Source organism: Thunnus maccoyii, chromosome 1, assembly GCF_910596095.1.
Source record: "Thunnus maccoyii chromosome 1, fThuMac1.1, whole genome shotgun sequence".
Classification (NCBI taxonomy): Eukaryota; Metazoa; Chordata; class Actinopteri; order Scombriformes; family Scombridae; genus Thunnus; species Thunnus maccoyii.
In genome coordinates, this window is record NC_056533.1 from 31,476,327 (window position 1) to 31,499,961 (window position 23,635).

The 23,635-nt window shown below is 40.2% G+C and overlaps 2 protein-coding genes across 3 annotated transcripts; one reads left to right on the top strand and one right to left on the bottom strand.

Annotated features, from left to right (window-relative positions):
• Positions 1-469: 469 nt before the first annotated feature.
• LOC121900605 (40S ribosomal protein S17-like) lies at positions 470-5,554 on the top strand. Its single transcript, XM_042417384.1, has 5 exons — positions 470-556; positions 1,794-1,945; positions 4,518-4,623; positions 4,917-4,982; positions 5,433-5,554. Exons 1-5 carry the CDS (start codon positions 554-556, stop codon positions 5,508-5,510), a joined length of 405 nt encoding a protein of 134 aa, XP_042273318.1. The 5' UTR covers positions 470-553; the 3' UTR covers positions 5,511-5,554.
• A 2,007-nt stretch (positions 5,555-7,561) lies between these two features.
• On the bottom strand, positions 7,562-22,221 carry cpeb1b (cytoplasmic polyadenylation element binding protein 1b). Of its 2 annotated transcripts, none has more exons than XM_042413792.1 (12): positions 22,074-22,221; positions 21,615-21,786; positions 17,550-17,771; positions 15,860-16,089; positions 14,505-14,760; positions 14,258-14,371; positions 12,848-12,937; positions 11,599-11,735; positions 11,067-11,265; positions 10,369-10,463; positions 10,003-10,083; positions 7,562-9,037 (listed from the first exon to the last, which is right to left on the bottom strand). In XM_042413792.1, exons 1-12 carry the CDS (start codon positions 22,086-22,088, stop codon positions 8,927-8,929), a joined length of 1,722 nt encoding a protein of 573 aa, XP_042269726.1. In that variant the 5' UTR covers positions 22,089-22,221; the 3' UTR covers positions 7,562-8,926. The 2 variants fall into 2 exon arrangements, with proteins under 2 accessions (XP_042269726.1, XP_042269718.1); XM_042413784.1 differs by having other exon boundaries at positions 12,833-12,937.
• Positions 22,222-23,635: the final 1,414 nt, after the last annotated feature.

The window sequence follows — 23,635 nt, forward strand, 5'->3', positions numbered from 1 at the left end:
AAAGCAAAATACAATAAACAATAAACTAAGAAGGTAAAAAAAGGTAAAATCATCAGGAGATAAGAAAGATAATGCAGGTAGTAGAATGAAGAATACAGTGAAATAATTTCCATGTATTTACTAATATAAACCAATGGGAAAAAAAACAGTTTGTACATAAAGAAAGAAATCAGATTTATTCTGCCGCAGGTCTTTATGGACCCATTGTTCCAAAACAAGTGAACTGACCTGGGGTCCTGTTATCTATCCTGAAGTTCTGATTGGTGTGTGAACAATTTTAACTCTCAGTATTTCCACCTGGGGATTTGTGTGTTAATTAGTTTCCAGCTGTGATAACTTGAGTTAATGATATTAAATGTCAGTGCTTTCTAAACGAGCACATGAGTGAAAACAGGGGAATAGTGTTTATAATTTTGGGGGGGAAATTACCTGCAGTTCTCACCTCCCGCCGCTAGTGGGCGCTGTGGTTCGGCGCGCTGTGACGGCGCAGACTGTGAACTATAAACTTCCTGTATGAACCTCCGGTGCTTCTCTTCCACCGGTCCGATTCAACATGGTGGGTATCCCGAAAACATTTCACTTCACCGGCCCTCACAATCCTGTTCAATCCTCGCCGTGTGTGTGTTCAGCAGGCGGCTCGAAGCCTCCGCTGCACACTGACGGCACTGAGCTTTGCTAACGGCTGAGTTTTAACGCACAGCGGAAGAGATAAAAACCGTTAAATACAAACCGAAGCTTCCCATGTAGCTTCCTCACTGAACACCAAACCGTCAAAAAAAAAAACAGCCTGATATCACCGCTAAATACTTCTCTACACCGGTTTATGTCAGTCTCTGCTTTCCAAATCTCACTCGACTTTGTGTCTTGTCTGTAAAACAGATAATTTAAACGTTATTAGTGGGGGTATTTACGTTTTTTTAATGGTGATTCCGGTGTGAACGTCCCGTTACCTATCATAGTAATGGACGTTTTGCTGTCTTACCCAATAACCTGAAAGTACTGACAGATAAAAGTTTAGCTCAACATTTTGTCTTAAAGCAAATTAGTCTGAAAAAAAAGTTTTCTGGTCTCAAATCAGTCATGCAGGCTAACTCTTCTGGTTTAATCGGAGTCATTTTAATTGCTTATATTCAATGATTACACTTAATTTGTATTTTAATTGGTATGAAAAAGTCAAACTCTAGCAGGTGTGTTCACTTACCTTGTTAGTGTGTTGCAGTTTAATTCCGTCTGAGGAAATGCACCGTTTAAATTTGTATTAAAACTCTGTAAATTGTCAAATTCTTCTCTTTGAGTCACAACGTTCAGGCCTGCAAGTGTGTTTTTCCTTATCAACAAACACAGAGACTACTGTAAAGCAGCGAGTCTTAAAGTGGGGTCCAGCGAAAAGGGGAATAATTTATTTTCAATATAATTCCATCCATAAGTAACACAGTGACAGAATTTACGACTATTTTGGTCATGGGTTTCATACATTTTGTTTAATAAAGCATCTAAAAGCAAATGTCTTATCAGATGGGGGTCTGTGGTCTAATTTATGTCCGTTTGGGGTCCTTGAGGTGAAAAAGGTTGAGAACCACAGCTGTAAAGCAGTTAAATTGAGTTAATTGAAAATATTACACCAGCTGAAAATTATAGTTCCACTTTGATCACTAATATAAAATCAAATGTGTTAAATATCAGTGATTACTTCCCTTGTGATTCTTTAAAGTGACACTACATGTTTTTGGCTCTTGTTGCTGTATTTCCTTGTTTTGTGTGTGTATACTAAAGTGTGTCTGTTCTGTCTTCAGGGACGTGTCAGGACCAAGACCGTAAAGAAGGCCGCCAGGGTCATCATTGAGAAGTACTACACACGGCTGGGAAATGACTTCCACACCAACAAGAGGGTGTGCGAGGAGATCGCCATCATCCCCAGCAAACCTCTGCGCAACAAAATCGCAGGGTGAGTGAGCGAGTGAGCGAGCAGGACTGCAGCTGCGTTCTGCTTTTTCTTTGCATGAATCGACTCTTGTGCTGGCCGGTCGTCCCTTGATTCGAGCTTCCATCGGTGTTCAGTTGCTGTTGAAATGTGTTGCACTGGATTTGATCGGCATCAGTGGTGTGTGGAGGTGTGTTTTTTTTTCGTCACCTTGAAAGTTTAACTCAAATTTGGCATGAAAATGCTCCTCAGCAGCTGCCAACAGAGGACAGTGGTGGAAAGTAACTAAGTACATTTACTCAAGTACTGTATTAAAGTACAACTTTGAGGTGCTTTACTTGAGTATTTCCATGTTATGCTACTTTCTACTCCACTACATTTATTTTACAGCTTTAGTTACTTTTCAGATGAAGATTTGACATAATGGATAATATAAACAAGCTTTTAAAACACCTCTTCCACCACTGACAGAAGAGTCAGTTTTGCATGATGTATAATCTGTCCTGTTATGGTTCCTTTGGCTGCAGGAAGCGTAGAAATGGACAGTTTTTGTATGGATCATGTTGCTATGATTAGAAGGCAATTTTTTGATGCTTTACATAGTTTGTTTCATAACCGTGTTGATGTGGGTTTTACTAAATATTTGTTTGATGATCGTCACGGTAGCAGTGAGCTGCAGTGTTTGCCTTTTATTTAATCAGGTTTCAATCAAGTTATCACCAGATCTCAGTTTAATTAAAGTGAAAGTTCAAACTTACATTTCCAACATTACAGTATTATGAGAAAGCAAAAACGGCTGTGTAGGAATCATGACTGAAAGTAGGTTATTGGTTTTGGTTGTATTTGTCGTACATCAGGAGAACTTCAGCATGTTCTCAATGAGCCTCTGACAAGTTAATATAAACAAATACACACATCAGTGCATGAATTATCTCATGATGAAACTGTACATTTGATGATGCAGTGACACACTGAGCTATTAGGAAGGTTTTTTTTTAGTCTGGTTTCACTGTTTAAAGAGAGCAGGAGGTCTTGAAGCTCTCCTGGTCCTGGTCTACATCAGGTGTGGTGTTTTTAGAGATGACTAGAAAGGTTAATGGTTGATACAGATGTGTAGTTTATCTTTGTGCACGTTGGCTGTCATGCGTTCTTGACTCGGCAACTATTCTGATGGTTGAATAATCATTTAAGCAGGGTTTTTTTTTGACAAAAAATGGCAAAATTCACTGGTTCCAGCTTCCTAAATGTGAATATTTTCTGGTTTTCATACTGCTGTGATAATAAACAGATTATCTTTGGGTTTTGGAGGATGTTCAGACAAAACAGGAGGTTTTGAAGAGGAACTATGGGCTCTGTGGACATAATTCACTGACATTTTACAGACCACACGAATAATCGATGATGAAAATAATTGTTAGTTGAAGCCTGACGCCACCATGTCAGGTACTGATGCTTGTGCTCATTGTTAAAAAGCTGCGGGATGTTAGGTGTCGATGTTTACAGAATCAAAAAGATGAGCAGTAAACTAGTCGTTAACCGTGTTCTGCTCACATGACAGTTTGCACGCTCAGCGTCGCCTCCTGCATATTGAGCTCTTGTGATCAGAAGGATCGTAAACACACTCGATGACAGCTGCTGTCTCTGTCGCAGCCTTTTTTTTACGTCCTCGCAGATTTTGGAGGAAGGAACATCTCACTCTGCGTTTTGAACTCTTCCAGACAGTTGTTTACGTATGTCAGCTGTCAGCACGAGACGGCGTTCCCTTTTTTTTTTTTGCCGTAGCCTCGAGCGTTCCGGGTTGATGTCAAAATGAAGACGTCGTGCTAGCATGTGAACGCAGAGATGCTTCACAGTGAGAGTTTGACTGCTGTGGTTAGTTAATTGGTGCTGCTTCTGTCCTGGTTTTACTACAGGCGCTGTGCTGCAGTTATTTATGTGTTTTGATTGAAGGGTTCTCATAGCTTCCATCTTTGTTCGGATCAGACTTGAACCTTTTCCAGACAGTTTGAGGTCAGTCCTGTGTCTGCGCTCAGCAGACATGAAGGCAGAGCTCTTCTGTTGAATTAAACTGTTTTGTTTGCTTTAGTATTTATTGTGGCAGACAAATGTAGAATATTAAATTGCGTAGGCCGTCAGATATGATGTGTGGTTACTAATGGAAAGTAATTCCATTATATCTGGTTATACTGTGTAAATAAGCATTAATTCAGTTTCACTGGATCACAGAAATCCTGGATTTTGAAATAATATTTGTTTGTGAACTGTAGAGCAGCTGCACAAAGAAAATTAGGTTTAGTAACATAACAGCTCACACTGTAGCTGCAACAAACATAAAAAGATTAATTTAGTCCATGAATCGTCAGAAATGAAGGCAAATGTCCATCAAGAGTAATGTCATAAATGTGCTTAAAAACCTAATAATGAAGCACTCAGTTTATAATTATATGAAACAGAAAAAAAGCAAGCAACTATTTTTAATTGTTAGGCTGGAATCAGTTTGTTATGCATTTTTCCTCGTTCAATAACAACATATAGATCTTCTGTAGCCAGGTAACAGACCGTTTCTCTGTGTTTGACTTGTTCCTTTGTCACTCAGGTATGTGACACACCTGATGAAACGTATCCAGCGCGGTCCAGTCAGAGGAATCTCCATCAAGCTGCAGGAGGAGGAGAGAGAGAGGAGGGACAACTACGTCCCAGAGGTCTGTTCACTCTCTTCTTCTCGTCCTGTCTGTGTTTGCACATTTACTGCCGTTTTTATAAGTGCTTTGGTTGATTTGATATATTTTTTTTGAGGATACAGTCAGCATACAGTCTGTAATGTTTATTTTGCTGCACTTTGCACAACTATGAAAAGCAGATTTGTGACAGATAAACAGTGATTGCTGCTTGTAAATGTTAAACTCGAGTGTCTGAGAGGTTGAAGAAAGCTGCTACAGAGCAGGAACAGTTCAGACTAATCAACTAATGTGTTGTTCTGTTTCTCGTCCTCTAGATTTCTGCTCTGGACCAGGAGCTCATCGAGGTGGATCCAGACACAAAGGAAATGCTGAAGATGCTGGTAAGTGTAGAAAATATTTTGCTTTTTTTTTTGTTCTGGACCAGAAGATGCTCCGTTGGCCACATGATTTGTGTACGGCAGACTTTGAGTTGTAATAGCATGAAATGCATATGTGGTAATAATAACACTAATGGTGGCTGGTTTATTTAGGTGAGTCAGTATGCACAGTAGCAAAGTTTTGGGTGTTAATGTTACTAATTGTATCTGTGTTTGACAACTCAAAAGGTGCACAAACCAGAATATTTTCTTTATTACATTGAAAAAGTAGTTTTAGACATGTCAGCTATAATAATGTCATAAGCTTTTCTTGGTGAAAAGAGTTTATTAAAGCAACTTTTCACACTGTACCTCAGATAGAAATAAGTGATTTTTCATATCTACCTAAATAACAGAAAAAGGGAAGAACTTCCATCATTATAAATGTTAAATACTTTCTTCTTCTTCTCCTAGGACTTTGGTGGCCTTTCCAACCTTCAAGTCACTCAGCCAACAATTGGAATGAACTTCAAAACACCTCGAGGACTGTAGAATCATGTGTAATATTCCTCTTAATAAAGAGATCTAATTATTAACTATGATTCCTCTTCTTTTTTTACCCATTAAGTGATGACCAATGATCAGTCTGTCTTAAATATAAACAGGAAAATTAAAGTTTTTTTCAAAGCCATATAGAAAACAGCTGAGTATTAAACTGATGGAAGCTGATATGAATTCACCATCTTGCTCTGATGCACGTAGGAAGGTCAAATTTTATGTTGATGATGCAGGTATCAGTTTAATAAGTAGATATTCCTTTATACTAAAACTCTGTTACAGTTCATCCTCAATATGTTCAATTGGATGTCGGGATTGTAGTCGGCAGGTGAAACCATTACGTCCCCACCACCCAGTTATAGCCGAGGCTCCGTCAGCTCATGTTTATGACACTAAACACATAACAGTGATGGTCGGATCAGTACAGGCTGGATGGTTGGAACAGTCAATAGGCTGCTAAAAGACTATAGTCATGGAGGATGGGCGGCAACTAACAACTTTTCATATTTTCATTGATCTGACTTATTTTCTTGATTAATCAACTAGTCATTTGGTCTATAAAAGGTTTAAATGGTGAAAAATGTCAAAGCCCAAGGTGATTCCCTCAAAAGTCTTGTCCTGGCCAACAGTCCACAACCCAAAGATATTCAGTTTACCATCATAGAAGACTAAAGAAACCAAAAACTCACCTTTAAGAAGCTGGAATCAGAATTTGGACTTTTTCTTAAAAAAGGACTCAAAATTAATCAAAAATTTTGATAACCAATTGTTTTGTCTAATAGTTGTTGCTCTAATGGATTCAAATAACCACCCAAACCTGGTTAGTTGTGTCAAACTCATGATTAAATATAAAAAACACAAGGCATGCTTTCCCAAAAGCTAAAGGGTTAAAGGACGGTTCACAACTTCAAGTCTTTCTTAAAACAACAGTCAGGTGTCCATATGATCTTTGAAATGTTTTTCTTGCTGTAATCATTCCTCCTGTTCATACTGGCTATTAGAAGATCTTTTCATAATGTAAGTGATGGAGGACAAAATCCACAAGCCCCCTTCAGTGCAAAAATGTATTTAAAAGTTTATCTGAAGCTCATATGAAGCTTCAATCGTCCAAATGAGTCAAATCAAATAGACGTTTTTCAACGTTAGTCTTTTTAGTGCCAAAGTCCCTCTTTTTGTTACTATACTTCCACAGCAGCTCAACAGGGGGAAACAGAGCATTTGATGCTAAAAAGACTGTAAATATGTCAGATATCCACTTGATATGACGTAAGTCAGACTGCTGAAGCCTCATATAAGCTTCACATAAACTTTTAAATGCATTTTTGCACAAAATGACTGTGTGGACACTGTGGATTTTAGCCTCCATCACTTACATTGAAAGAACATTTGAATGGGATCTTTTAATAGCCAGTGTGAAGAGGAGGAATGATTAGTGAGGAAAACCCCTTTCAATGTTCATATGGACACCTGACTTTTAAGACAAGACCTGATATGCTCGTCAGTTTACCGGTCACAGTATTGTACTGTATACAAGTTGTACTCTTCATCTCTGGAGGAGCTTTGTTGAATCTGTGAAATTAACTTTACATCACTTGAGTCATCTCAGCTCTAAATTTAATCACCAAGGCTGGAATTTGAGACGTGGCCATTTATCAGACAGGGAAGCTCTACCACAGATCAATTTGTTTGTATTATGGTAAATGTAGGATTCAGAGTTTTATGCACTTGACACATAAGCAGAGAATACTCACATGCAACTACAAATGTTATGTGTTCAGACTTGACAAAGCTCATTTAGAGCCAAAAATATAAATATATACACGCCAAGCTGTGCATTTCTCCTAATGATTACAACCCTTTCAGTGTATGTGACAGATGCTGATATGTAAAATCATTTTCCCATCTGTGTAAAAGAGGGAAATATTTTTACATACGATTCCCAATTGACACTATAAAACTCAAATATTTCAGTGATGCAACTAAACAAACTCAACTGAAGAGAGTCCAAACAGTAACATATTCAATAAGAGTCCAAACATGGCAGATAATGCTTAAACACCTTTATTGTGCCCAATCTGAACATACTCCACAACTGTAAGTAGCAGCAAACTTGGCAGACCACAATGAGGTAGACTTTCAAAACTCTAAAAAGCAGCTGGGCTAAAGGGACAACAAGCTCAGCATGACAAACCTAATGGATAAAGAAAAGACATCTTGTCTTTGGCACACAGCTTATATGCATTTATGTCCAACTGGAACAGGAAGGCAAAATGGGCTAAGAAAGCGTGGAATCAATTTACTGGGGTCTACTCAAGCTCTGGATAGATTATTTTATCAGCAAAGTGGAAGTTCTTACATTCAACAGGAAACAAGCAGCTGTTCTAACATAGGCGTGTCCCCCTGCTGATGTACAAAAGTGATTAAAAACCACTGCCACCTCTCCAAAGTGCAAATTAAAAAAGTGCAAAAATCAAACTATGTACAATCAAAACATGAATGTTCACTCTACTCTCATCTCAACAACATCCATCAGTTGATTGAAAAATGATGGATAACCAGTTGAAGCAGTATCCAGCACTATTTGTTACACACATTTAATGTAACTGGACCAACAAAGTCAGTTAAAGTAGTACTTCCAACATTTTGTGCCCATTTAAGTTGAAATTTGGGAGGGCAAATTAAAAAAGAAAAATAGCCACAGAAAAATGTATGAGGAAAAAAGGAAAAAAAGTAAAAGGGGGATTTTTCCCATAAACAGCCACCTGGTAGAATTCTGTTCAAAATTTTCATGTCATGACTTAAAACCGTTTGTGTACAAATTAGTAAAAAACTGCGTAAAAATGTCTGAAATGCGACTGGTTAAATGAAGCCCAACATTCAACTCCCAAAAGTAAGAAACACCAGTTGGCTTGCACAGGAAAAACAGATGCCAACTGGGGGTTAGGGGAGGAGGGGGAAAAAAAAAAATAAAAGTTTAAAGGCACTGTATGGCATTTGCCAATGAACGGCAATGAGACTCGCGTGATTGCTCTTCACTATGCAACACATGTAAACAAAAAAGAAAACAAAAAAAAAAAAAAAGAAAAAATGGCATTTTCATCCACTTCTTAACCTTAGGCTGACTCCCATCACTCTGTCTGGCCACAAGTCTGGGAAAATGCATAAGTGTGAAGGGTCCCTTGTCTCTCCCAACAAGGTCACTGTGCATAGTGCCACTGTGAACAACAGCAAAAATGTAGCAAGTGCAAAAGTGAACATTTTCTACAGTGATATCCCCAGTGCCTGGTGGAGTGCCATGGTGCCCTCGTGCTGAGGGACGTCTGGCACGCGTGCTCTCCATGGCGGGCAGCCTAGCCCCGTAGAGAGGGGCTCTTCCTCTGGCCCTTCAGTGTGTTTTGGATCCACCTGCTCTAGCTAGAATCCCTGTTCTTCTGGTTGCGCATGAGGGGCCGGTGGTTGCTCAAGATGTCCATGGAGTGCTGCCAGTGCCAGCAAGAGCGGCAGTAGTACTTGAAGCAGGCCTAGATGTTAACAGACACCGACTGAGTGTACTGCAGGCTGCCATAACTGTTTACAAAATATCATGTGCAACAGCTCAAATGAATCAGACAAAAAAGGATAATTTTGTTTATTACAACTTGTCTTTTGTGGATTTGGCTTTTATATTGTTATGACAACATTATACTCAAATTAGTTGATTTAATCTGGAAAGCATCATAGCTACAAAAAGTCCAAAAAGGATCTTGATAAACTGATCGGACTAAGTTTTTTTTGCACAGAAACAAACTTGTACACAACTACTGCAAATATTTTGTCAAAGTCAAACAAAGTAAGACTCAGCTGTGTTGGATTTTACAGATTTCAACTAATTTTACAATTGTGTAACCAATCAAAACACTGGACAAAACCACAAAAACATCAGTACTGTAATAACCAGAAGTATCCTTTAATGACCCCCAGCTTATTCATTAAAATCAGTGTCAAGTTCAAGGTAACAGGGTTGTTCCTGCAGTGTCCTTGTGCTAAAACTGAACCATAACATGTTTTTCTATTTGTCCATTTTCATTTTATTGCATTTGATTTTCCTCTTTACTGTGTTTAATTGTTTTAAACCATTTTGGTCTTTTATAAAAAGCACTTTGACACACTGTCTGAAATGTGCTACACAAGTGAACCTAAACATCTCATTAAACTAGACCTTTTCTATCTTAAGGCGAGAGACATCTGGACATAAAATATTAACAGCGAGTCCCTCAAAAGTACTGAGACAGCAGTTCTTCAGAGGGTTTCGACCACACCCGCTTCCAGAAACACCTACTGACTGTTATTTTGGAGCATTTACACTACCGTTTGTCTGCAATGTTAATGGTGCTACATGAAAGCTTAGGGGTCACAACAAAATCATTGGGCGTTAGACCCCAAAATCTTTATGCCTTACTTCAGTTGGAACCAAAAAAAAAATAGTGAGACAGGAGGCTGCACTGACCTGGTCTCTGCAGAAGAAAGGCCCAGGTTGGCGAAGGCAAACTTGACACATGGAGTCTTCCAGGTACGGGTCAATCTGGACCTGAGAGGAGAAGCAAAACCATTTTACTCAGTTTACAAAGCTTTAAAAAGTGAGAATCTGCTGCCTGAGCACCAGTGTCTTTGTTATAAAAACGGATTCACAGTATTTAAGAGCATTCGTGTGGCACAGTTTGTTTTTTTTATTAAAACACCAATATTTGTATCCTGTTTAAATATCAAAAACTGAACTGATTTTCCAGTTTAAGAACAGATGAACATGAATGCAGTCACTCAACAGCAGCAGTGACACTAATCTACAAAAACTAAGTTCAGAATATCTTCTTACCTTCTTTGTAAACTTGGGGGTTTTGATCTCTACAAATGCTGCGCATACGGCCTTTAGGTAACTGCGCTGATTGTTGAAAGTGACACGTCCAGAGCCTATGTGGAAGAATAAAGTTATATAAAAAAGGATACTGTGTGGGTAATTCATTTTGGATCTGATTGGCATAAAACAAAAACATTCTGCAGAGAAGGTTTATATAAAATCCAGCTAAGATGATAATATGCTTCCTCCATTTTGACTGCACAGTTATCAGTTTCCTAAATGGTCAACACCTTCAAAATTACACAAATAGTCTCTGACTTAATGACTTAAAGTTCAAATCTACAGTTTATTTGGCCTCTACAGCAGTTTTACTGACATGAATTTATTTTAGTATGAAATTTCGCAGTTAAAAATAAGTAGGAATGCTGGCTCAGTCACAGCAGCGTTTATGAGCAGAGGCTTCACTCAATTTCTGTTTCACATTTAAAAAAAACAAAACAAATACTGCACAAAAAAGGCAATCATCAGCCGAAGAGGCATCTGTAACCATGAGGAAATTCTGACATTTTGCCACAAACCAACAGCAGACTCATAAGCACAACTGGACCAGTGTACTGTAAGTGTACAGCTGACAACTCTTCATAAATGTTGACAAGATGTCTACAAACAGCACATGCAGCTTAAGTAGCCCACTCATTCAACACCCGCTGTCTTACCTATGGGGTACTTGTGCTTGTCCGTGTCGATGCCAGCATACATGACTCCTCCGAACAGGTCGTTCATGATGCTGGCCAACGCTTCAGCGTTTAGCATGCCATGCAGCGCGCCAACAAACACCGTTTTGCTGGGGTCCAAACGCTGGGCAGGGCAGCGCACATAGTTACTGTCAGAGATCACCCAGGGGATCACCTGAACCTGGAGCAGAGCAGAGGACGGACCAGAGTCACTTGACATATTAGCTGAACCATGTTTCCTTTTCTTTCCCACTGAAGAACTTAACTAGGCATGAGAGTTACTTTTGTGAAGTTTATTTTTGGCTTTTGTTGTTTTTAATATATGATTATTTGAACATAATTTATCAGAGTGTTACATATTGCATTATACATAAAGGCATTTAATATTTTGGGGTGGACAAAGTCTTTATGCAAGGCTCCATGTTGACTGCATTACTGTAAATATTGGTCAGTACATAATAAACTGACAACTATACTGCAGCACACAAGCTTCATACGTCTAGTTTCTACTCACATCCTTGCATCTCATTCTGCGGCTGGACATCTTGAAGTAGTACTCTCGGTTATCCTCGGGGTGAAACGGGTCCTGGGAGCAGGCGTGGAGCAACGCCCGCACGGACTTCTCATTCTCAAACACCAGGTAAACATAGCCTATAAACACAAAGCAGAATACTTCAGGGTATAGAAACGTGGCGGCCCCCACAGTATGGTGTTCATTTACATTTGTTCAGGCAAAATGTATTTGACAGTTTTAAAAGAGGACCAGTGTGTAAGATTTAGTGGAACGGACTTGGCAGAAATGGAATATTCAAGTATATTTTAATTAGTGTATAATCCCATGAAAATAAGATTCATTGCGTTTTTGTTACCTTGGAATGAGCCCTTATATCTACAGAGGGAGCGGGTCCCCTTCTACGGAGGCTGCCATGTTTCTACAGTAGCCCAGAACAGACAAACCAAACACTGGCTCTAGAGAGGCTTTTTCATTTATTGCAGCCACTGTAGGTTCTCCTACATGCTGGGAAGAGGAAGGGTATTCAGGTGGTTGCAATCTGCAACCTCACCGCCAGATGACAGTAAATCTTACACACTGGTCCTTAAAAAGGCAGCAACTACAGTTTAGCCCAATTACAAAAAAAGGCAGCTAACACAAGCAAATCATTAAGTTAAACAACAATTTGCCAGCTGTAAGAGGCCTGAGAATCACAAGAGTTTTAAAGGCAATTGTGAGGCACAGAAAAAACAGAGCTTGTGCCAAAATGAGTCACTTGATAATCAGTTAAGGGTTTTTTTTTTGTTTTGTTTTTTTAAAATCAAATGCCAAAACATTTGCCGATATCAGCTTCAATAGATCGATAATGAAAATAATCAGTTGCAGCTCTAGACAGATATTCACTGAGTGGTCCATGTGTAAAATTGTGTAGCAAGAGGAAATGTCTCAAATCATGAGGGAATTTACCAGATATGAAACCTGTATTAACAAAAACAAGAGTTACAAGTAGAACCTCAAACACATGATACAGGATATTTAACAGCCTTTAAATATTACTAGTAAATGATCACCTCTAGAAGTCAACCCAACCCATTTATCACCAGTGTTACATTTATTCCCAGTATCACCATACAAAGTCATTCTAAAGGCCCGACAGTAAAACTCACCAGCATGCCATGTGATCACAACAGTGCCACCCTAAAACCATGAAGAAAAAAAAAAAAGATATATATATAGCCTACCAGCTTGTTGTTACCTTTGGCCACATTACCTTTGGGAGGACAGCGAGGGTGCTTTCCATCCTTACCCGGCCACTCCACAGTCAGAGGGCCATAGCCACTGAAGGTGTTGATCAGGCCGGCTGAAATAAAGGACAAGGCAGTAAAGGTGGGGTGATGACAAAAAAAATGAATGTAATAGGAGACTTTATAGTCAAATGGAACCAGCATTTCAGTTGAGTCTTATTTTCTGAGCAGGGATAAGTGTCGTTGTGGGAAGTTAACACTGAGACAACTTAAAAATGCTCGGCATGCCGCTATTAGCAGCTAGCTGTATTTTTTGAGTTTTTACCATTTAGAATTCATTGCTTCATATTTGCTAAATATGATTGTTAAAGTGAAAGGATTTTTGCTTTACAAGGAAAAAAATGTCACACCACAAATTGTTATCATCTACTTTTCTACATTATAAAACAAACATAATTTCCTTTATCCATTTATGTATTTGTACAAAATTTTCCAGTGAAATTGTTGTCTATGCTGGTTGTTAAACCCATAATATAAACAGGCAAATATTTAAAGAAACAAACGTCATAAGCTGAAATCTCTCCTACACAGAAAGTGCAGAAGAAATCGGCAAAAAAAAACCAAAATACAGCACACACCAGAGGAATAAAACATTTTGTATATATACACACTGCTTGTAAACCACTCAGTTTTCCCTATAATTGTACAGGCTTGGCAGACCACCAGGCCAATAAGAACCCCCGCCAGGCCGAAAAAAAAAAGCCTTTTTTTTAAAATGCCAAAATAAGGCCAAATACGTAGTCATTCGGAAATCAATAGCATCTGGGGGCCTCTGTGCTGCGCTGTTCCAAAACATGAGTTAACCTTTGTGTGGTTACCTGGGAAACTCTTGGTAGTAGCTCATTTTAAGGAATAGGACAGTGCGTAATGTTTGTGCGTAGTGAGAGAGAGTGGTTGAGTGAGAGAGCGACAGAAAAGTGACAGTGAAAAGGTTAGCAGTAAGTTGTCAATCTCGCAGTAAATGTACAGTACAGACTACAGCTTCACAAGACCAAGAAAAGTCACGTCTGTTGTTTCCCCAACTGCTAGAAAAGTGAAGGGGGTTAGCTCCAAAGTTAGCGACAATGTGTTAGCCTAGCCTGATGGCTAAACCACTAAACAGAGACCAGAGAAGTGTGGGGCTGAGTCTCCTGAGATTTATGACAGTTGACTTTCAAAACATTTAAACTATTTTGAACTCTTGCTCACATTACATCCCACTCCTCACTGTTAACTTTATTCCACTAGAATGTGGATTGTGAAAGCATGGATTTAACATGGCTGCTCATCCATTTCACTGTAAATTTAGGTTAAAAAGCATCTATGAAAGGCATCTCAAGAGAACAGGTCTGGCGTTGTGAAATGAAAGCAGACAGTATGTTCACAGCAGCCGTTACCTTCTGTGATGTCCCAGGGCACGCCACCAAGAAAGACCTTGCAGGAGTACAGAGGATCCTTGTTGTTTCTGGGAGGCAGCTGGCCGCTCCAGGTGAACGTGGCCTCGTTCACAGCTGAAAGGTTAAGCCAAAATTCATACTTGTGTCCACAAAGCCACCACAACTACCATGTATACAATCAGAGCTGAGCTGTTAGACTTAAAGGGTAATTCAATGATAATCAGAGATGTAAAGTTTTTATATTTACCTGCAGCCTGTCTGTGCAGGCGGGCTTCCCTCTCAATGCTGAATGTATCGTCAGACTGGTCAAGCATGTCCGCTCCAGGCCACGGAGAGCCAGTACGCCAGCGACGGGAAAGGGCTGAGGAGGCGGGGCTGGCACTGGGTGGTGGGGTCAGAGGAGAGCTGGTGTCCTGGGGGTCCAGGCGGGAGCCCAGTCGCAGCAGATCCTTCTGCATGTTTGATGCAAGATAAGGCAGGGGAGGGGAAATCCGCAAAGTCGACTGGAGAAAGACAAATCCAGACAATTGATCAATAACGGAGAGAGAAATTGATATGACTTAATATAAAAATATGTGAAGTTTGAATCATGAATTTGAAAAATCTCAATTAAAAACTGGCATGAACAAATAAAGGCCAGGCGCCACTGAGGGAGTACTGGAACCTTTACTACAACAACATTTCCACAGAACTAATTCCATCACTACAACAGGAGTCATGTCAGGGCGACTGCTTGGCTCAGGGGTTAATGTCCCCTAGTTCAAGTCCAGCTGGGGACATTTGTTGCATCTTTCTCTTCTATTATTTCATGTCATTTCTACGGTCAATAATAAAAGGCTTAAAATGCGCCAAACAGTACAACCATTCTCAATCTGCAGCTCTCAGTTTCTCTTAATAGAATAAAACTGAATTGGTGAATTAAAACATTTCTACTTTGCTGTTTTTTTTGATCGGTGTTAAACCATTGTCAATGAAACTCAGACTCCCTGCAGATATGAGTTATGCTCTTAGAGCTGCTCAAACGCTTTTAAGGTGAAACATTTGTGCAGGAAGCAGTGCATTTCATCAATAGTAACTTTAACGGCGACAGAAAATGTAAAGTAGAACCAAATTAAATTAGTGAGTTTGAACAGTATTTCTGTTAAACAGAAATTTAAAACAAAAGGAGTTGATGAAGAAGTTGAAGTGTACTGGTGAAAATATACATTATCCTGAATCTAATTACTTTGAGACCACAAGAAAAACACTGAAGTGCTGAGTTTGCGTCAACAGAAAACAGCACTGACAGCAAATTGAAACAGGAGCCAATCTTAAAAAAACAACAAACAAAACAGACCTCATTACTAAAAATATATGACACTATTGAAAAACAGGAAAGGCCAGTCTCTTAATTAACCCTGTTTGAAATAAAGGTCTGATTTTATTCTCTGCAGGTGTGGTAAATAAAGGCCTCAGTCACTATTTGAGAATTTACAGTATCGACATGTCACCATATTGTGACCTTGCTGTCCAATGTTGGACCATTAGGGCCCAGTAAGGTGGGGAATGTTTGTCTCAAAACACAGAAAACCAAAGTTACAGAACAAGCATAATGTGCCATACCAGCATGTCACAAAGGTGGTCCGAGCCAGAACTGAAGCCGCTGGTCTCCGAGTCTTCAGGACTGCTGGAGCGTGAGTCCAAAAAGGAGCTAGAGTCCAGTCGGTTTGCCATGCGAGCCATGCCAGGGAACTTCTCCAGGAAGTCAGCGGTCATACTCATGGACTCAGGGGGCAGGTAGCCTGGGGGCTTCCCGAGGATACTGCTGAAGGGACTGTTCAGGATACCTAGCACTGGAGAAACAAGACAGTTACAACATTTACAGTCATATTAAAAGTTGACTCATGGATGTTTCTGTGCAAGTAGCCATGGCGGTGTTACCTCTTAGCTTGTGCGGCTGAGACAACTGAAAAATGGGATGTGTGCTGAATCTACAGAGCCGTATCGATTTCTCAGGAAGTATGCAGCATTGCAAGTTCAAGTTTCTAAAAAATTTTTTATTTTTCACTGCTCTTCGAAAGGTTTATGTTTGGCAAACGGAAGAGCAACTGAAAGAAAACTGGGTTTGTGTGCTGAATCTACAGATCCATATCGATTTGTAACAACTGAAAGGCAGCGGTGTAGAAGAAGGTAGTTGATGTGAAAGCTGGCTGTCAGTAGGAATCCAAAATGCTTGAGTTGATCCTCAAAGCTTTTTAAATTTTACTGACTATTTGATCATATGTAGCCTGACTGCTGTTAATTTGGATCACTATGTCAGAAGCTAAATTTAAAACACCTTCTTTCCTTTTAGCAAAATTTCTGGGGACCATTTCATCTGTCACCTTTTCTAAGCAAAGCCCAGTAACTCCTAAGCAGCAATTCTTTAAAAGTATTAACCAGCGTCTTCCTCCCTCTTGATATCCAAGTGAGTCAGCTAGCAACTGTGACAGATATGTACATACTGCGTGGCCTGTAACAGTGTACTCAACATGAGGCTCCAGGGGGATTATTCAGCTGTAGGCCGCATTCAAAGCTCTGTCCCACTTTGTTGCAGGCCCAGTTTAGAAAGCTCTAAATGAAGTTATGCCGGGTTGGTTTAGACATGCAGCGATAAAACTACGGCACTACAAATGGGTCAGGACAAATGGGACATCATTGTAGTTGTACAACCTCTCTAAGGACATGCTGGTCTCAACTGACAGCCCAAATGTGAGCATTTACATAATTTTAGTTCACCAATGTTAAGCAGCTATTTGGGATTGTTGGTCTACTTTTCTGGTTTGTGTTCTGCCCCCCTCCAACCTATTCACTCATGCTGAAAAATACCCACATCTTGGCATTATCAGTGTGATCAACAGGTATTGTTAAATACAGAGAAAATATCTTCACGTCATTAAAGCATATCCACAGCAGGCCTGTTCAGGTTTGAGAGGAAAAATGGAGCTTCACTGGATTGTTTTGTACCTTCCAGATTGCTAGAGATGCAGCAAAGCAAAAGTGCCACATCATCCTCCCTAGTGACGCTACAGCCTGTTCCAAACGCACAGAAATGCTGCTGTTAATAACCATCCATGACATTTCAGTACAAATGAGTGCTACACAAATCAAGACACAACCTATGAGACTAATATCTACTGTGTTATCTGAATAAACGGGGTCATGGGGAGAGCTAACAAACTCTTCCATACTCCGGGACATTATGTGGTATAAAGCAGGAGGTTTTGCTGTGATTGCTAGAATAGAAGCAGGTAAACGAGAGGCTGGTACTTACTGGAGGGTGAGCTAGTCTGAACCTGGGAGGGAGAAGTGTGTGTATCCGTCTCCTGGCTGCTCCAGGGTCTGTCCCAGCCGGACAAACGGAGAGACTGGAGGCCCAGGCCCAGGTCTGTGACACCCGGCGGGCCCCTGGATGACTGCATGTCCTGGGAGCCAGGCATGCCACCGCAGTTGGGGAAGAGCATCCTCCTGCTGCCCACCGCAGCCAGCTCCGACTCTTTTCGATCCGAGATCCAGTTCAGAAATGTAGAAAAAGAGGGGAGAGAAAGTGTTAGACGGCCACAAGGAACTCAGTTGTTAACAGTCGAACGCGTTACATAGAAAAGGGCAGGGAGAGATTAGTCATACAAACTGTTTCTGTAAAAGAGACATCTCATTAAAAACTTCCCTCATCGTCACATCTTCTCCCCCCCCCCCCTCCCACCCCTACCCTGGCTGACGAGGGAGCTAACCTGCTGCCTCTGTGCCCGGTGCAACTGCCATGCATCTCCGTCCGCATCACTGACCCACCTAGCAGCATGTGACATGGCTGCTGATGCACTCGCACACCCCTGCTAATGACATCAGCTTTCCCCCACCTCCCTGCTTCCTTGCCTAACAACTGTGTAATGAAAAATTCCTGTCGGAGCTATTGGCTTGTTGATAGAAGTACTCCCCTCTCTGGTAGGCACAGCACGTCTGTCGGTGAAGACAGCCGCCGCCGCTGCCACTGTTACTGCTGCTTACACTGTGTCTAGCCTTGTTTCCTGAGCGAGCTGACGGAGAGGCAGCAGGAGGGAGGGGGAGGCGAGGGGCAGAGCTACAGCAGCATGGGGGAGGCAGCATGGGAGATGAGAGTGACTCAGCAGACTTGAACTTAAAGTATTTCAGACTCGAGGATGCTTGATAACCAACAGAACTGAAATCAAATCATTGTTCTCATTGGTTGGTGCACACAAAAAACACACAAGAGTTAAAAGACAAGCCGGCAGAGCCTCACTGTAACAGAAGCAGCTGACTGATCAGATGTTGAGGACGGAGCGATTTGCACCGCCAGCTCCTCCCTTCCCTCTCCAGGCCTGGAAAGCTTCCAACTGCCAGCTACAGCCCTGATTCAGCAACACCCAGCTGGGGTGGATGGAGCAATGAGGGGGGGTGGTGGTGGGCAGAGAAGCCACACCAGGAGTTTAGCTCAGTTTGCTTCGAGATCCAATTTACTCTTTAAACACTTAAGCAGCAGTACAAAACAAATGTTCTGTAACTCTTATGTCAAACCTTGATATCATAACTTGTACATACAAGTAGAACAAGATAAGATTTCAAGTCAGAAGTGCGGACATGCCCCGAGCAAATTATCAATTCAGAAGGAAAGGACGCAGGCTCTGTGCTGAGCTTAAATCTTGGCAAATCTCACTCTTGGGATAAAAAAAAAAAAAAAAAAAAAAACACTTAGAAGTGCTGCAATGCAGCATGAATCAGCTGCTGGCACTCAAATGATGACAAGGTGAAGGAGATTTAACAGATGGCAATTATAGAAAAGACTTTGTCTACTTTTTGCATGCAAAAGGAAGAAATTTGTCATCGGCTTGCACATGCAAAAAATCTGCTATTAAAAAAAAAAAAAAAAAAAAAGAGTACACTAAAACACATCACATCCCGACAGGACACATTAAAAACACATTTACATAAAAACAATAGAAGCTACATTAAAAGGAGCACCAGCTTCTCGATGGTGAGGACTGAATCAGGGTTAAATAAATAGATATTAAGTGCTGTATGCTGAGGTAGCAGACCAGCTTTAAAGAAAAAAAAAAAAAAAAACTGGCTGTGTCCATTAGTTAAGATATTTTATGGCAACAGGGACAAATGATTTTTTATAGATGTTTTTCTTTGCACAGGGGACCTTTGCCCAGAGCAGCAGCTCAAAGTAGTGATTTAAGAGATGGCTTCGGTCCTCTAAGATTTTGCCACTTAAGCGTTAGACTGCTTTGCCGTGGTTACAGGACAGTTGGGTTGTTTGCAGCCTGTAATTGTCCCACTGCCCAGTTTAACTACTTTGGAAAGATTTGTCTTGCTTTTGACACTTAGGTGCTTGAACCAGGACACAATGTTAAAAATGAGTATACTTTCAATTAGGGGATCTGCTGACCTCAAGATTCCTCAGTTTATGCAGCAGGAAGAGTCTCTGCTGTGCTTTTTTTTGTGAATGCATTACTACATAATCTGTGAAGGTAAAACTTCAGTCTAACAGTCCCAAGGTACTCAAAGGAGCTCACTTGCTCCACCTCCTGGCTCTTAGCCAATTCTGGCTATGAAAGTGAAAGGAGGTCTTTCTTTGGCAGGGATGCAACTTTTTACCAAGCAAAAAAAAAAAAAAAAAAAAAATCCACCCTGACACACTAACGCCGACATTGTACCTTTCAGTTCTGGGTTCTTTTATGTTTGCTGGGCTAAATGTGTAGCTACAACTGAAACGCAAACCACAAAATGACAACCGTATCCAACATAAGACTCACAGACTTATTACCATGAAGGACACAGAGGTTGTGTCATGTTTTTTCCCCTGGGAATTTGCAGCTTTTATGGAGCTGGGGGGAGTTTACATTTGCATGCAACTTGAACTTACACACAGTGGGTGTTATACAGGCTGACTGCAGTATTTTAAGACTCTGATGAAGACACAGTAGTGTTGAAATGTTAAGTCTGTTTGACTCACAGCCTTTTAATAGTGCAATCAGTGTGCTCCAGTCTTTTCTCTTAAGTTTGCAGTATTTTAAGACTCAGTATAGCCTATTTATCTTTAGTGCTTGTTACTGATGATTAGTCCATCACCAGAAAATTAACTGCCAAAAATTATGATAATCGGGTGATCAGTTAAGACATTTATTTAGAAAAAATGCCAAACACCAAGTTTTCAGCGTATTAAAAGTGACCATTTGCTGATTTTATACGTTTAATTATAGTTTCAAGTGTAATATTTTGTTTTTTTCAACTGTTGAATGGATAAAACCAGCAATTTGAAGATGTCATATGCAGCTACTGACATTTTTCCTCCGCAGACTAAATGATTAATCAATTAAAACCACAAATTCACTGATAACTAAAAAAAAAAAAAGCTTCATTTGCAGGCCTACATTTGGCTACGTCTGGGCCGACAACAAATGAACGGCTTCCAAGCAAAGGGTTATTCCTGGCAGTGAATTTGGACCTTCACATGAGGAAGCCAAATCACAGAAACTAGTCAGTTGACTGAACAAATATGTAGTTAATTAAAATATGACAATACAGTCCCTTTGTTGGGGTCTGAGAAGGGCAGGGGTGGCTGTGGATGGACTTTGACTCATCACCCTGGAGTATTTTTTTAAATCCTAGCTGGCCCTGACCAGACTGTGTCACGTGTTTATACCTCAGCAGCTTAAAGGATAGTTCAAATTTTTTTCAAGTGTGTCTTAAAACAACAGTCAGGTGTCCATATGAACAGTGAAAGATGTTTTCCCTCGCTGTAATCATTCTTCCTGTTCATACTGGCTATAAAAAAGATCCCTGCTTTCAATGTAAGTGATGGGGACCAAAATCCACAGTCATTTAGTGCAAAAATGCATTTAAAAGTTTATTTGAAGCTTATGAGGCTTCAGCAGTCTGAGTTAGTCATGTCAAGTGGATATCTGTCACATTTACAGTCTTTTTAGCATCAAATTCCCTCTTTGTGTGTCCCTGTTGAGCTGTGATGGGAGTATAGTAACAAAAAGAGGGACTCTTGGCACTAAAAAGACTGAAAAGTTGAAAAATATCTATTTGATTTGAGTCATTCGGACGACTGAAGCTTCATATTAGCTTCGGATAAACTTTTAAATACATTTTTGCACAGAAGGACAGAAGGAGGGCTGTGGATTTTGGCTCCCATCACTTAGCCTACATCGTAAGTGCATTATGAAGAGATCTCAGTATGAACAGGAGGAATGATTACAGCAAGCAAAACATGTTTAAATGTTCATTTGGGCACCTGACTGTTGTTTTCAGACACTTAAAAAAAAATGCTTTTGCATCCACCTGCTCCACAGTGAGAGAAATGAGACTTTACCACACAGCAGGTCCGGCTTTCCCTTAGCGTTGTTGGGTGTGGTGCACACACCGGTGAAGTCCAGAGCGTTGCCCAGCATGGTGTTCATCCTGCGGAAGATGTCTGCGTTGCTGCAGGTGGACAGGGCCGGAGACTCGGGGTCGGGGCTCTCAGGCCTGCGGGGGTCGTTCCTCTGCAGGGAGGCAACCAGAAAAGAGTAGATAAGTTATTTCTGCATTAATGCTAAAACTTAAACGTAAAATTAGCGTACTTGTTACAGCATGAAACTCGCTTTTTAACCGTTTTTGAACAGCTCGTGGCCGTTATTTCAGGTAGGAATTAAAGTTTCGGGGTCAAGTCTTAAACAAAAAAGACGTCGGTGTCAGTTTTGGTGACACACAAAAGGTCAAATTATAACGTTGAACGTGGCACAAAAATAATTAAAATTCACCGTTTTAATTGAGCTTTTTTTAAACTCACCAGGGAAAACGCCATGACGTGGACTGACAGCCTATGAGAAATGCAACAATAATAACCGCTGGCTGCAATAAAAGGTCATATTTAATGAAGTCTGCTAGCCAGCTAATTAGTCTCAATTTAGTGAACGTGTGCTCAGCAAATGACTGTGCCTCGAGGGCCTCCGTCTGTTCACGTGCTCCACATCAAAGAGCAAACCGCATAAAGAAAACTCACGTGTCACAATAGATGAAATTTTGCAGTTTTACACTTATATCAGCAGAGTGTAGGTGAAGTTATATATATCTACCCAATGTATTCTAAGATATGCACCAGACTGCTTCAAATGAGTACAACAATTACTTGAACAAAGTAGAATACAATAAAATTGAGCTTTATTGTCCATTAAGATGTAAAATTAACTTTCGTCCATCTGGCAGTTCATTAAAACACACTTAAATACACTGCCAGTCCTACAAATAATAATAAACAACATTTAAAAAAACATCTTAAAAAAAAAACAAGATTAAAATTAAATTTCAAAGCCATTTTATTCATTTTGAAGCATCAATAGTAGTGATTGATGGTTAAAATCCACAACACATCCAACGCATCCCACACAAATGTCATCCTATTATTGTGGTTTCTACTTGATTACTGTCAACATAAGTACCATGTTTGTGTATTACTGGCCTACATCATTTTATTCAACTTGTAATTATTCAGGAAGTTTAACTGAGCCCTCTTTTTACAGGAACGCCATGATTGTAGCTAAAACAGAAAAAAAAAAAGCTCTTCCATGAAAACTTGTAAGCATGTATTACCTTTAAAGTGACAAATCTTTTCCACATTTGTGCTCCATTGTTCCAAAAGAGGAGGAAATGGAAGCTGCATTACTTGGTGCAGAAAAGTCACCACTGACCTGCCCTTTACTATGATTGCATAAGCTTCCTCCGTCTGTCATAATGGGGTCTTTCTTATGTTTCCAAGGTCCTACATCCCAGCGCCCAACACAGTCAGCTGTACGGATCTTTTTTTAACTCTCCACCTCATGTGTCGCCTCTGCAGTTGCAAGAAATGCACTGGTTAGTGAAGGTCTATAATCGCTCTCCACACTATGCAAATCATCCAACGGCTGCTGCATAAACTGAAGTAGTTATAATACAACTTTGCCATGCAGTAAACTCACCAAAATATAAAAGCAGCACAAGAACATGTAACATATCGTACAAATATGGTAACAAAAACACAACTGGAGTATAAAACATAGTACACTTAATACTTAAAACAAAGCATTAAAACATAAAATGAGATACTGTGGCGCAAGATTAGCATATTCAGCTGTTCCTATCACTGATGACAACGTATAGTTAAGACAGTTATGGTTGAGGTTGACTGCTGGCAAAGAGATTAGGATGAAAAGCTGTCAGCCAAATGTTGAGGTTCAAAGATGCTCAGGGTCAAGATAGTTGGGTCCATTGATGTAGGTAGTGAAGGTAGTGATAGGTAAGTATTTTTATGTTTGATTGAGGGATCATGAGGTTGTTTTGAACTTAAAATAAATGTTCACAGAGGTAACATACTGT

Bases quoted from the DNA above. Each gene is read 5' to 3' on its own strand.
- cpeb1b (XM_042413784.1), bottom strand. The intron at 11,736-12,832 runs GTAACAACAAGC...TTGTGTTTATAG, and splicing joins CAAAGGTAATGTGGCCAAAG to GCTATGTTTACCTGGTGTTT. The intron at 10,084-10,368 runs GTAAGAAGATAT...TTCTCCTCTCAG, and splicing joins CCCCCAAGTTTACAAAGAAG to GTCCAGATTGACCCGTACCT.
- LOC121900605 (XM_042417384.1), top strand. The intron at 1,946-4,517 runs GTGAGTGAGCGA...TTTGTCACTCAG, and splicing joins CTGCGCAACAAAATCGCAGG to GTATGTGACACACCTGATGA. The intron at 4,983-5,432 runs GTAAGTGTAGAA...TTCTTCTCCTAG, and splicing joins AGGAAATGCTGAAGATGCTG to GACTTTGGTGGCCTTTCCAA.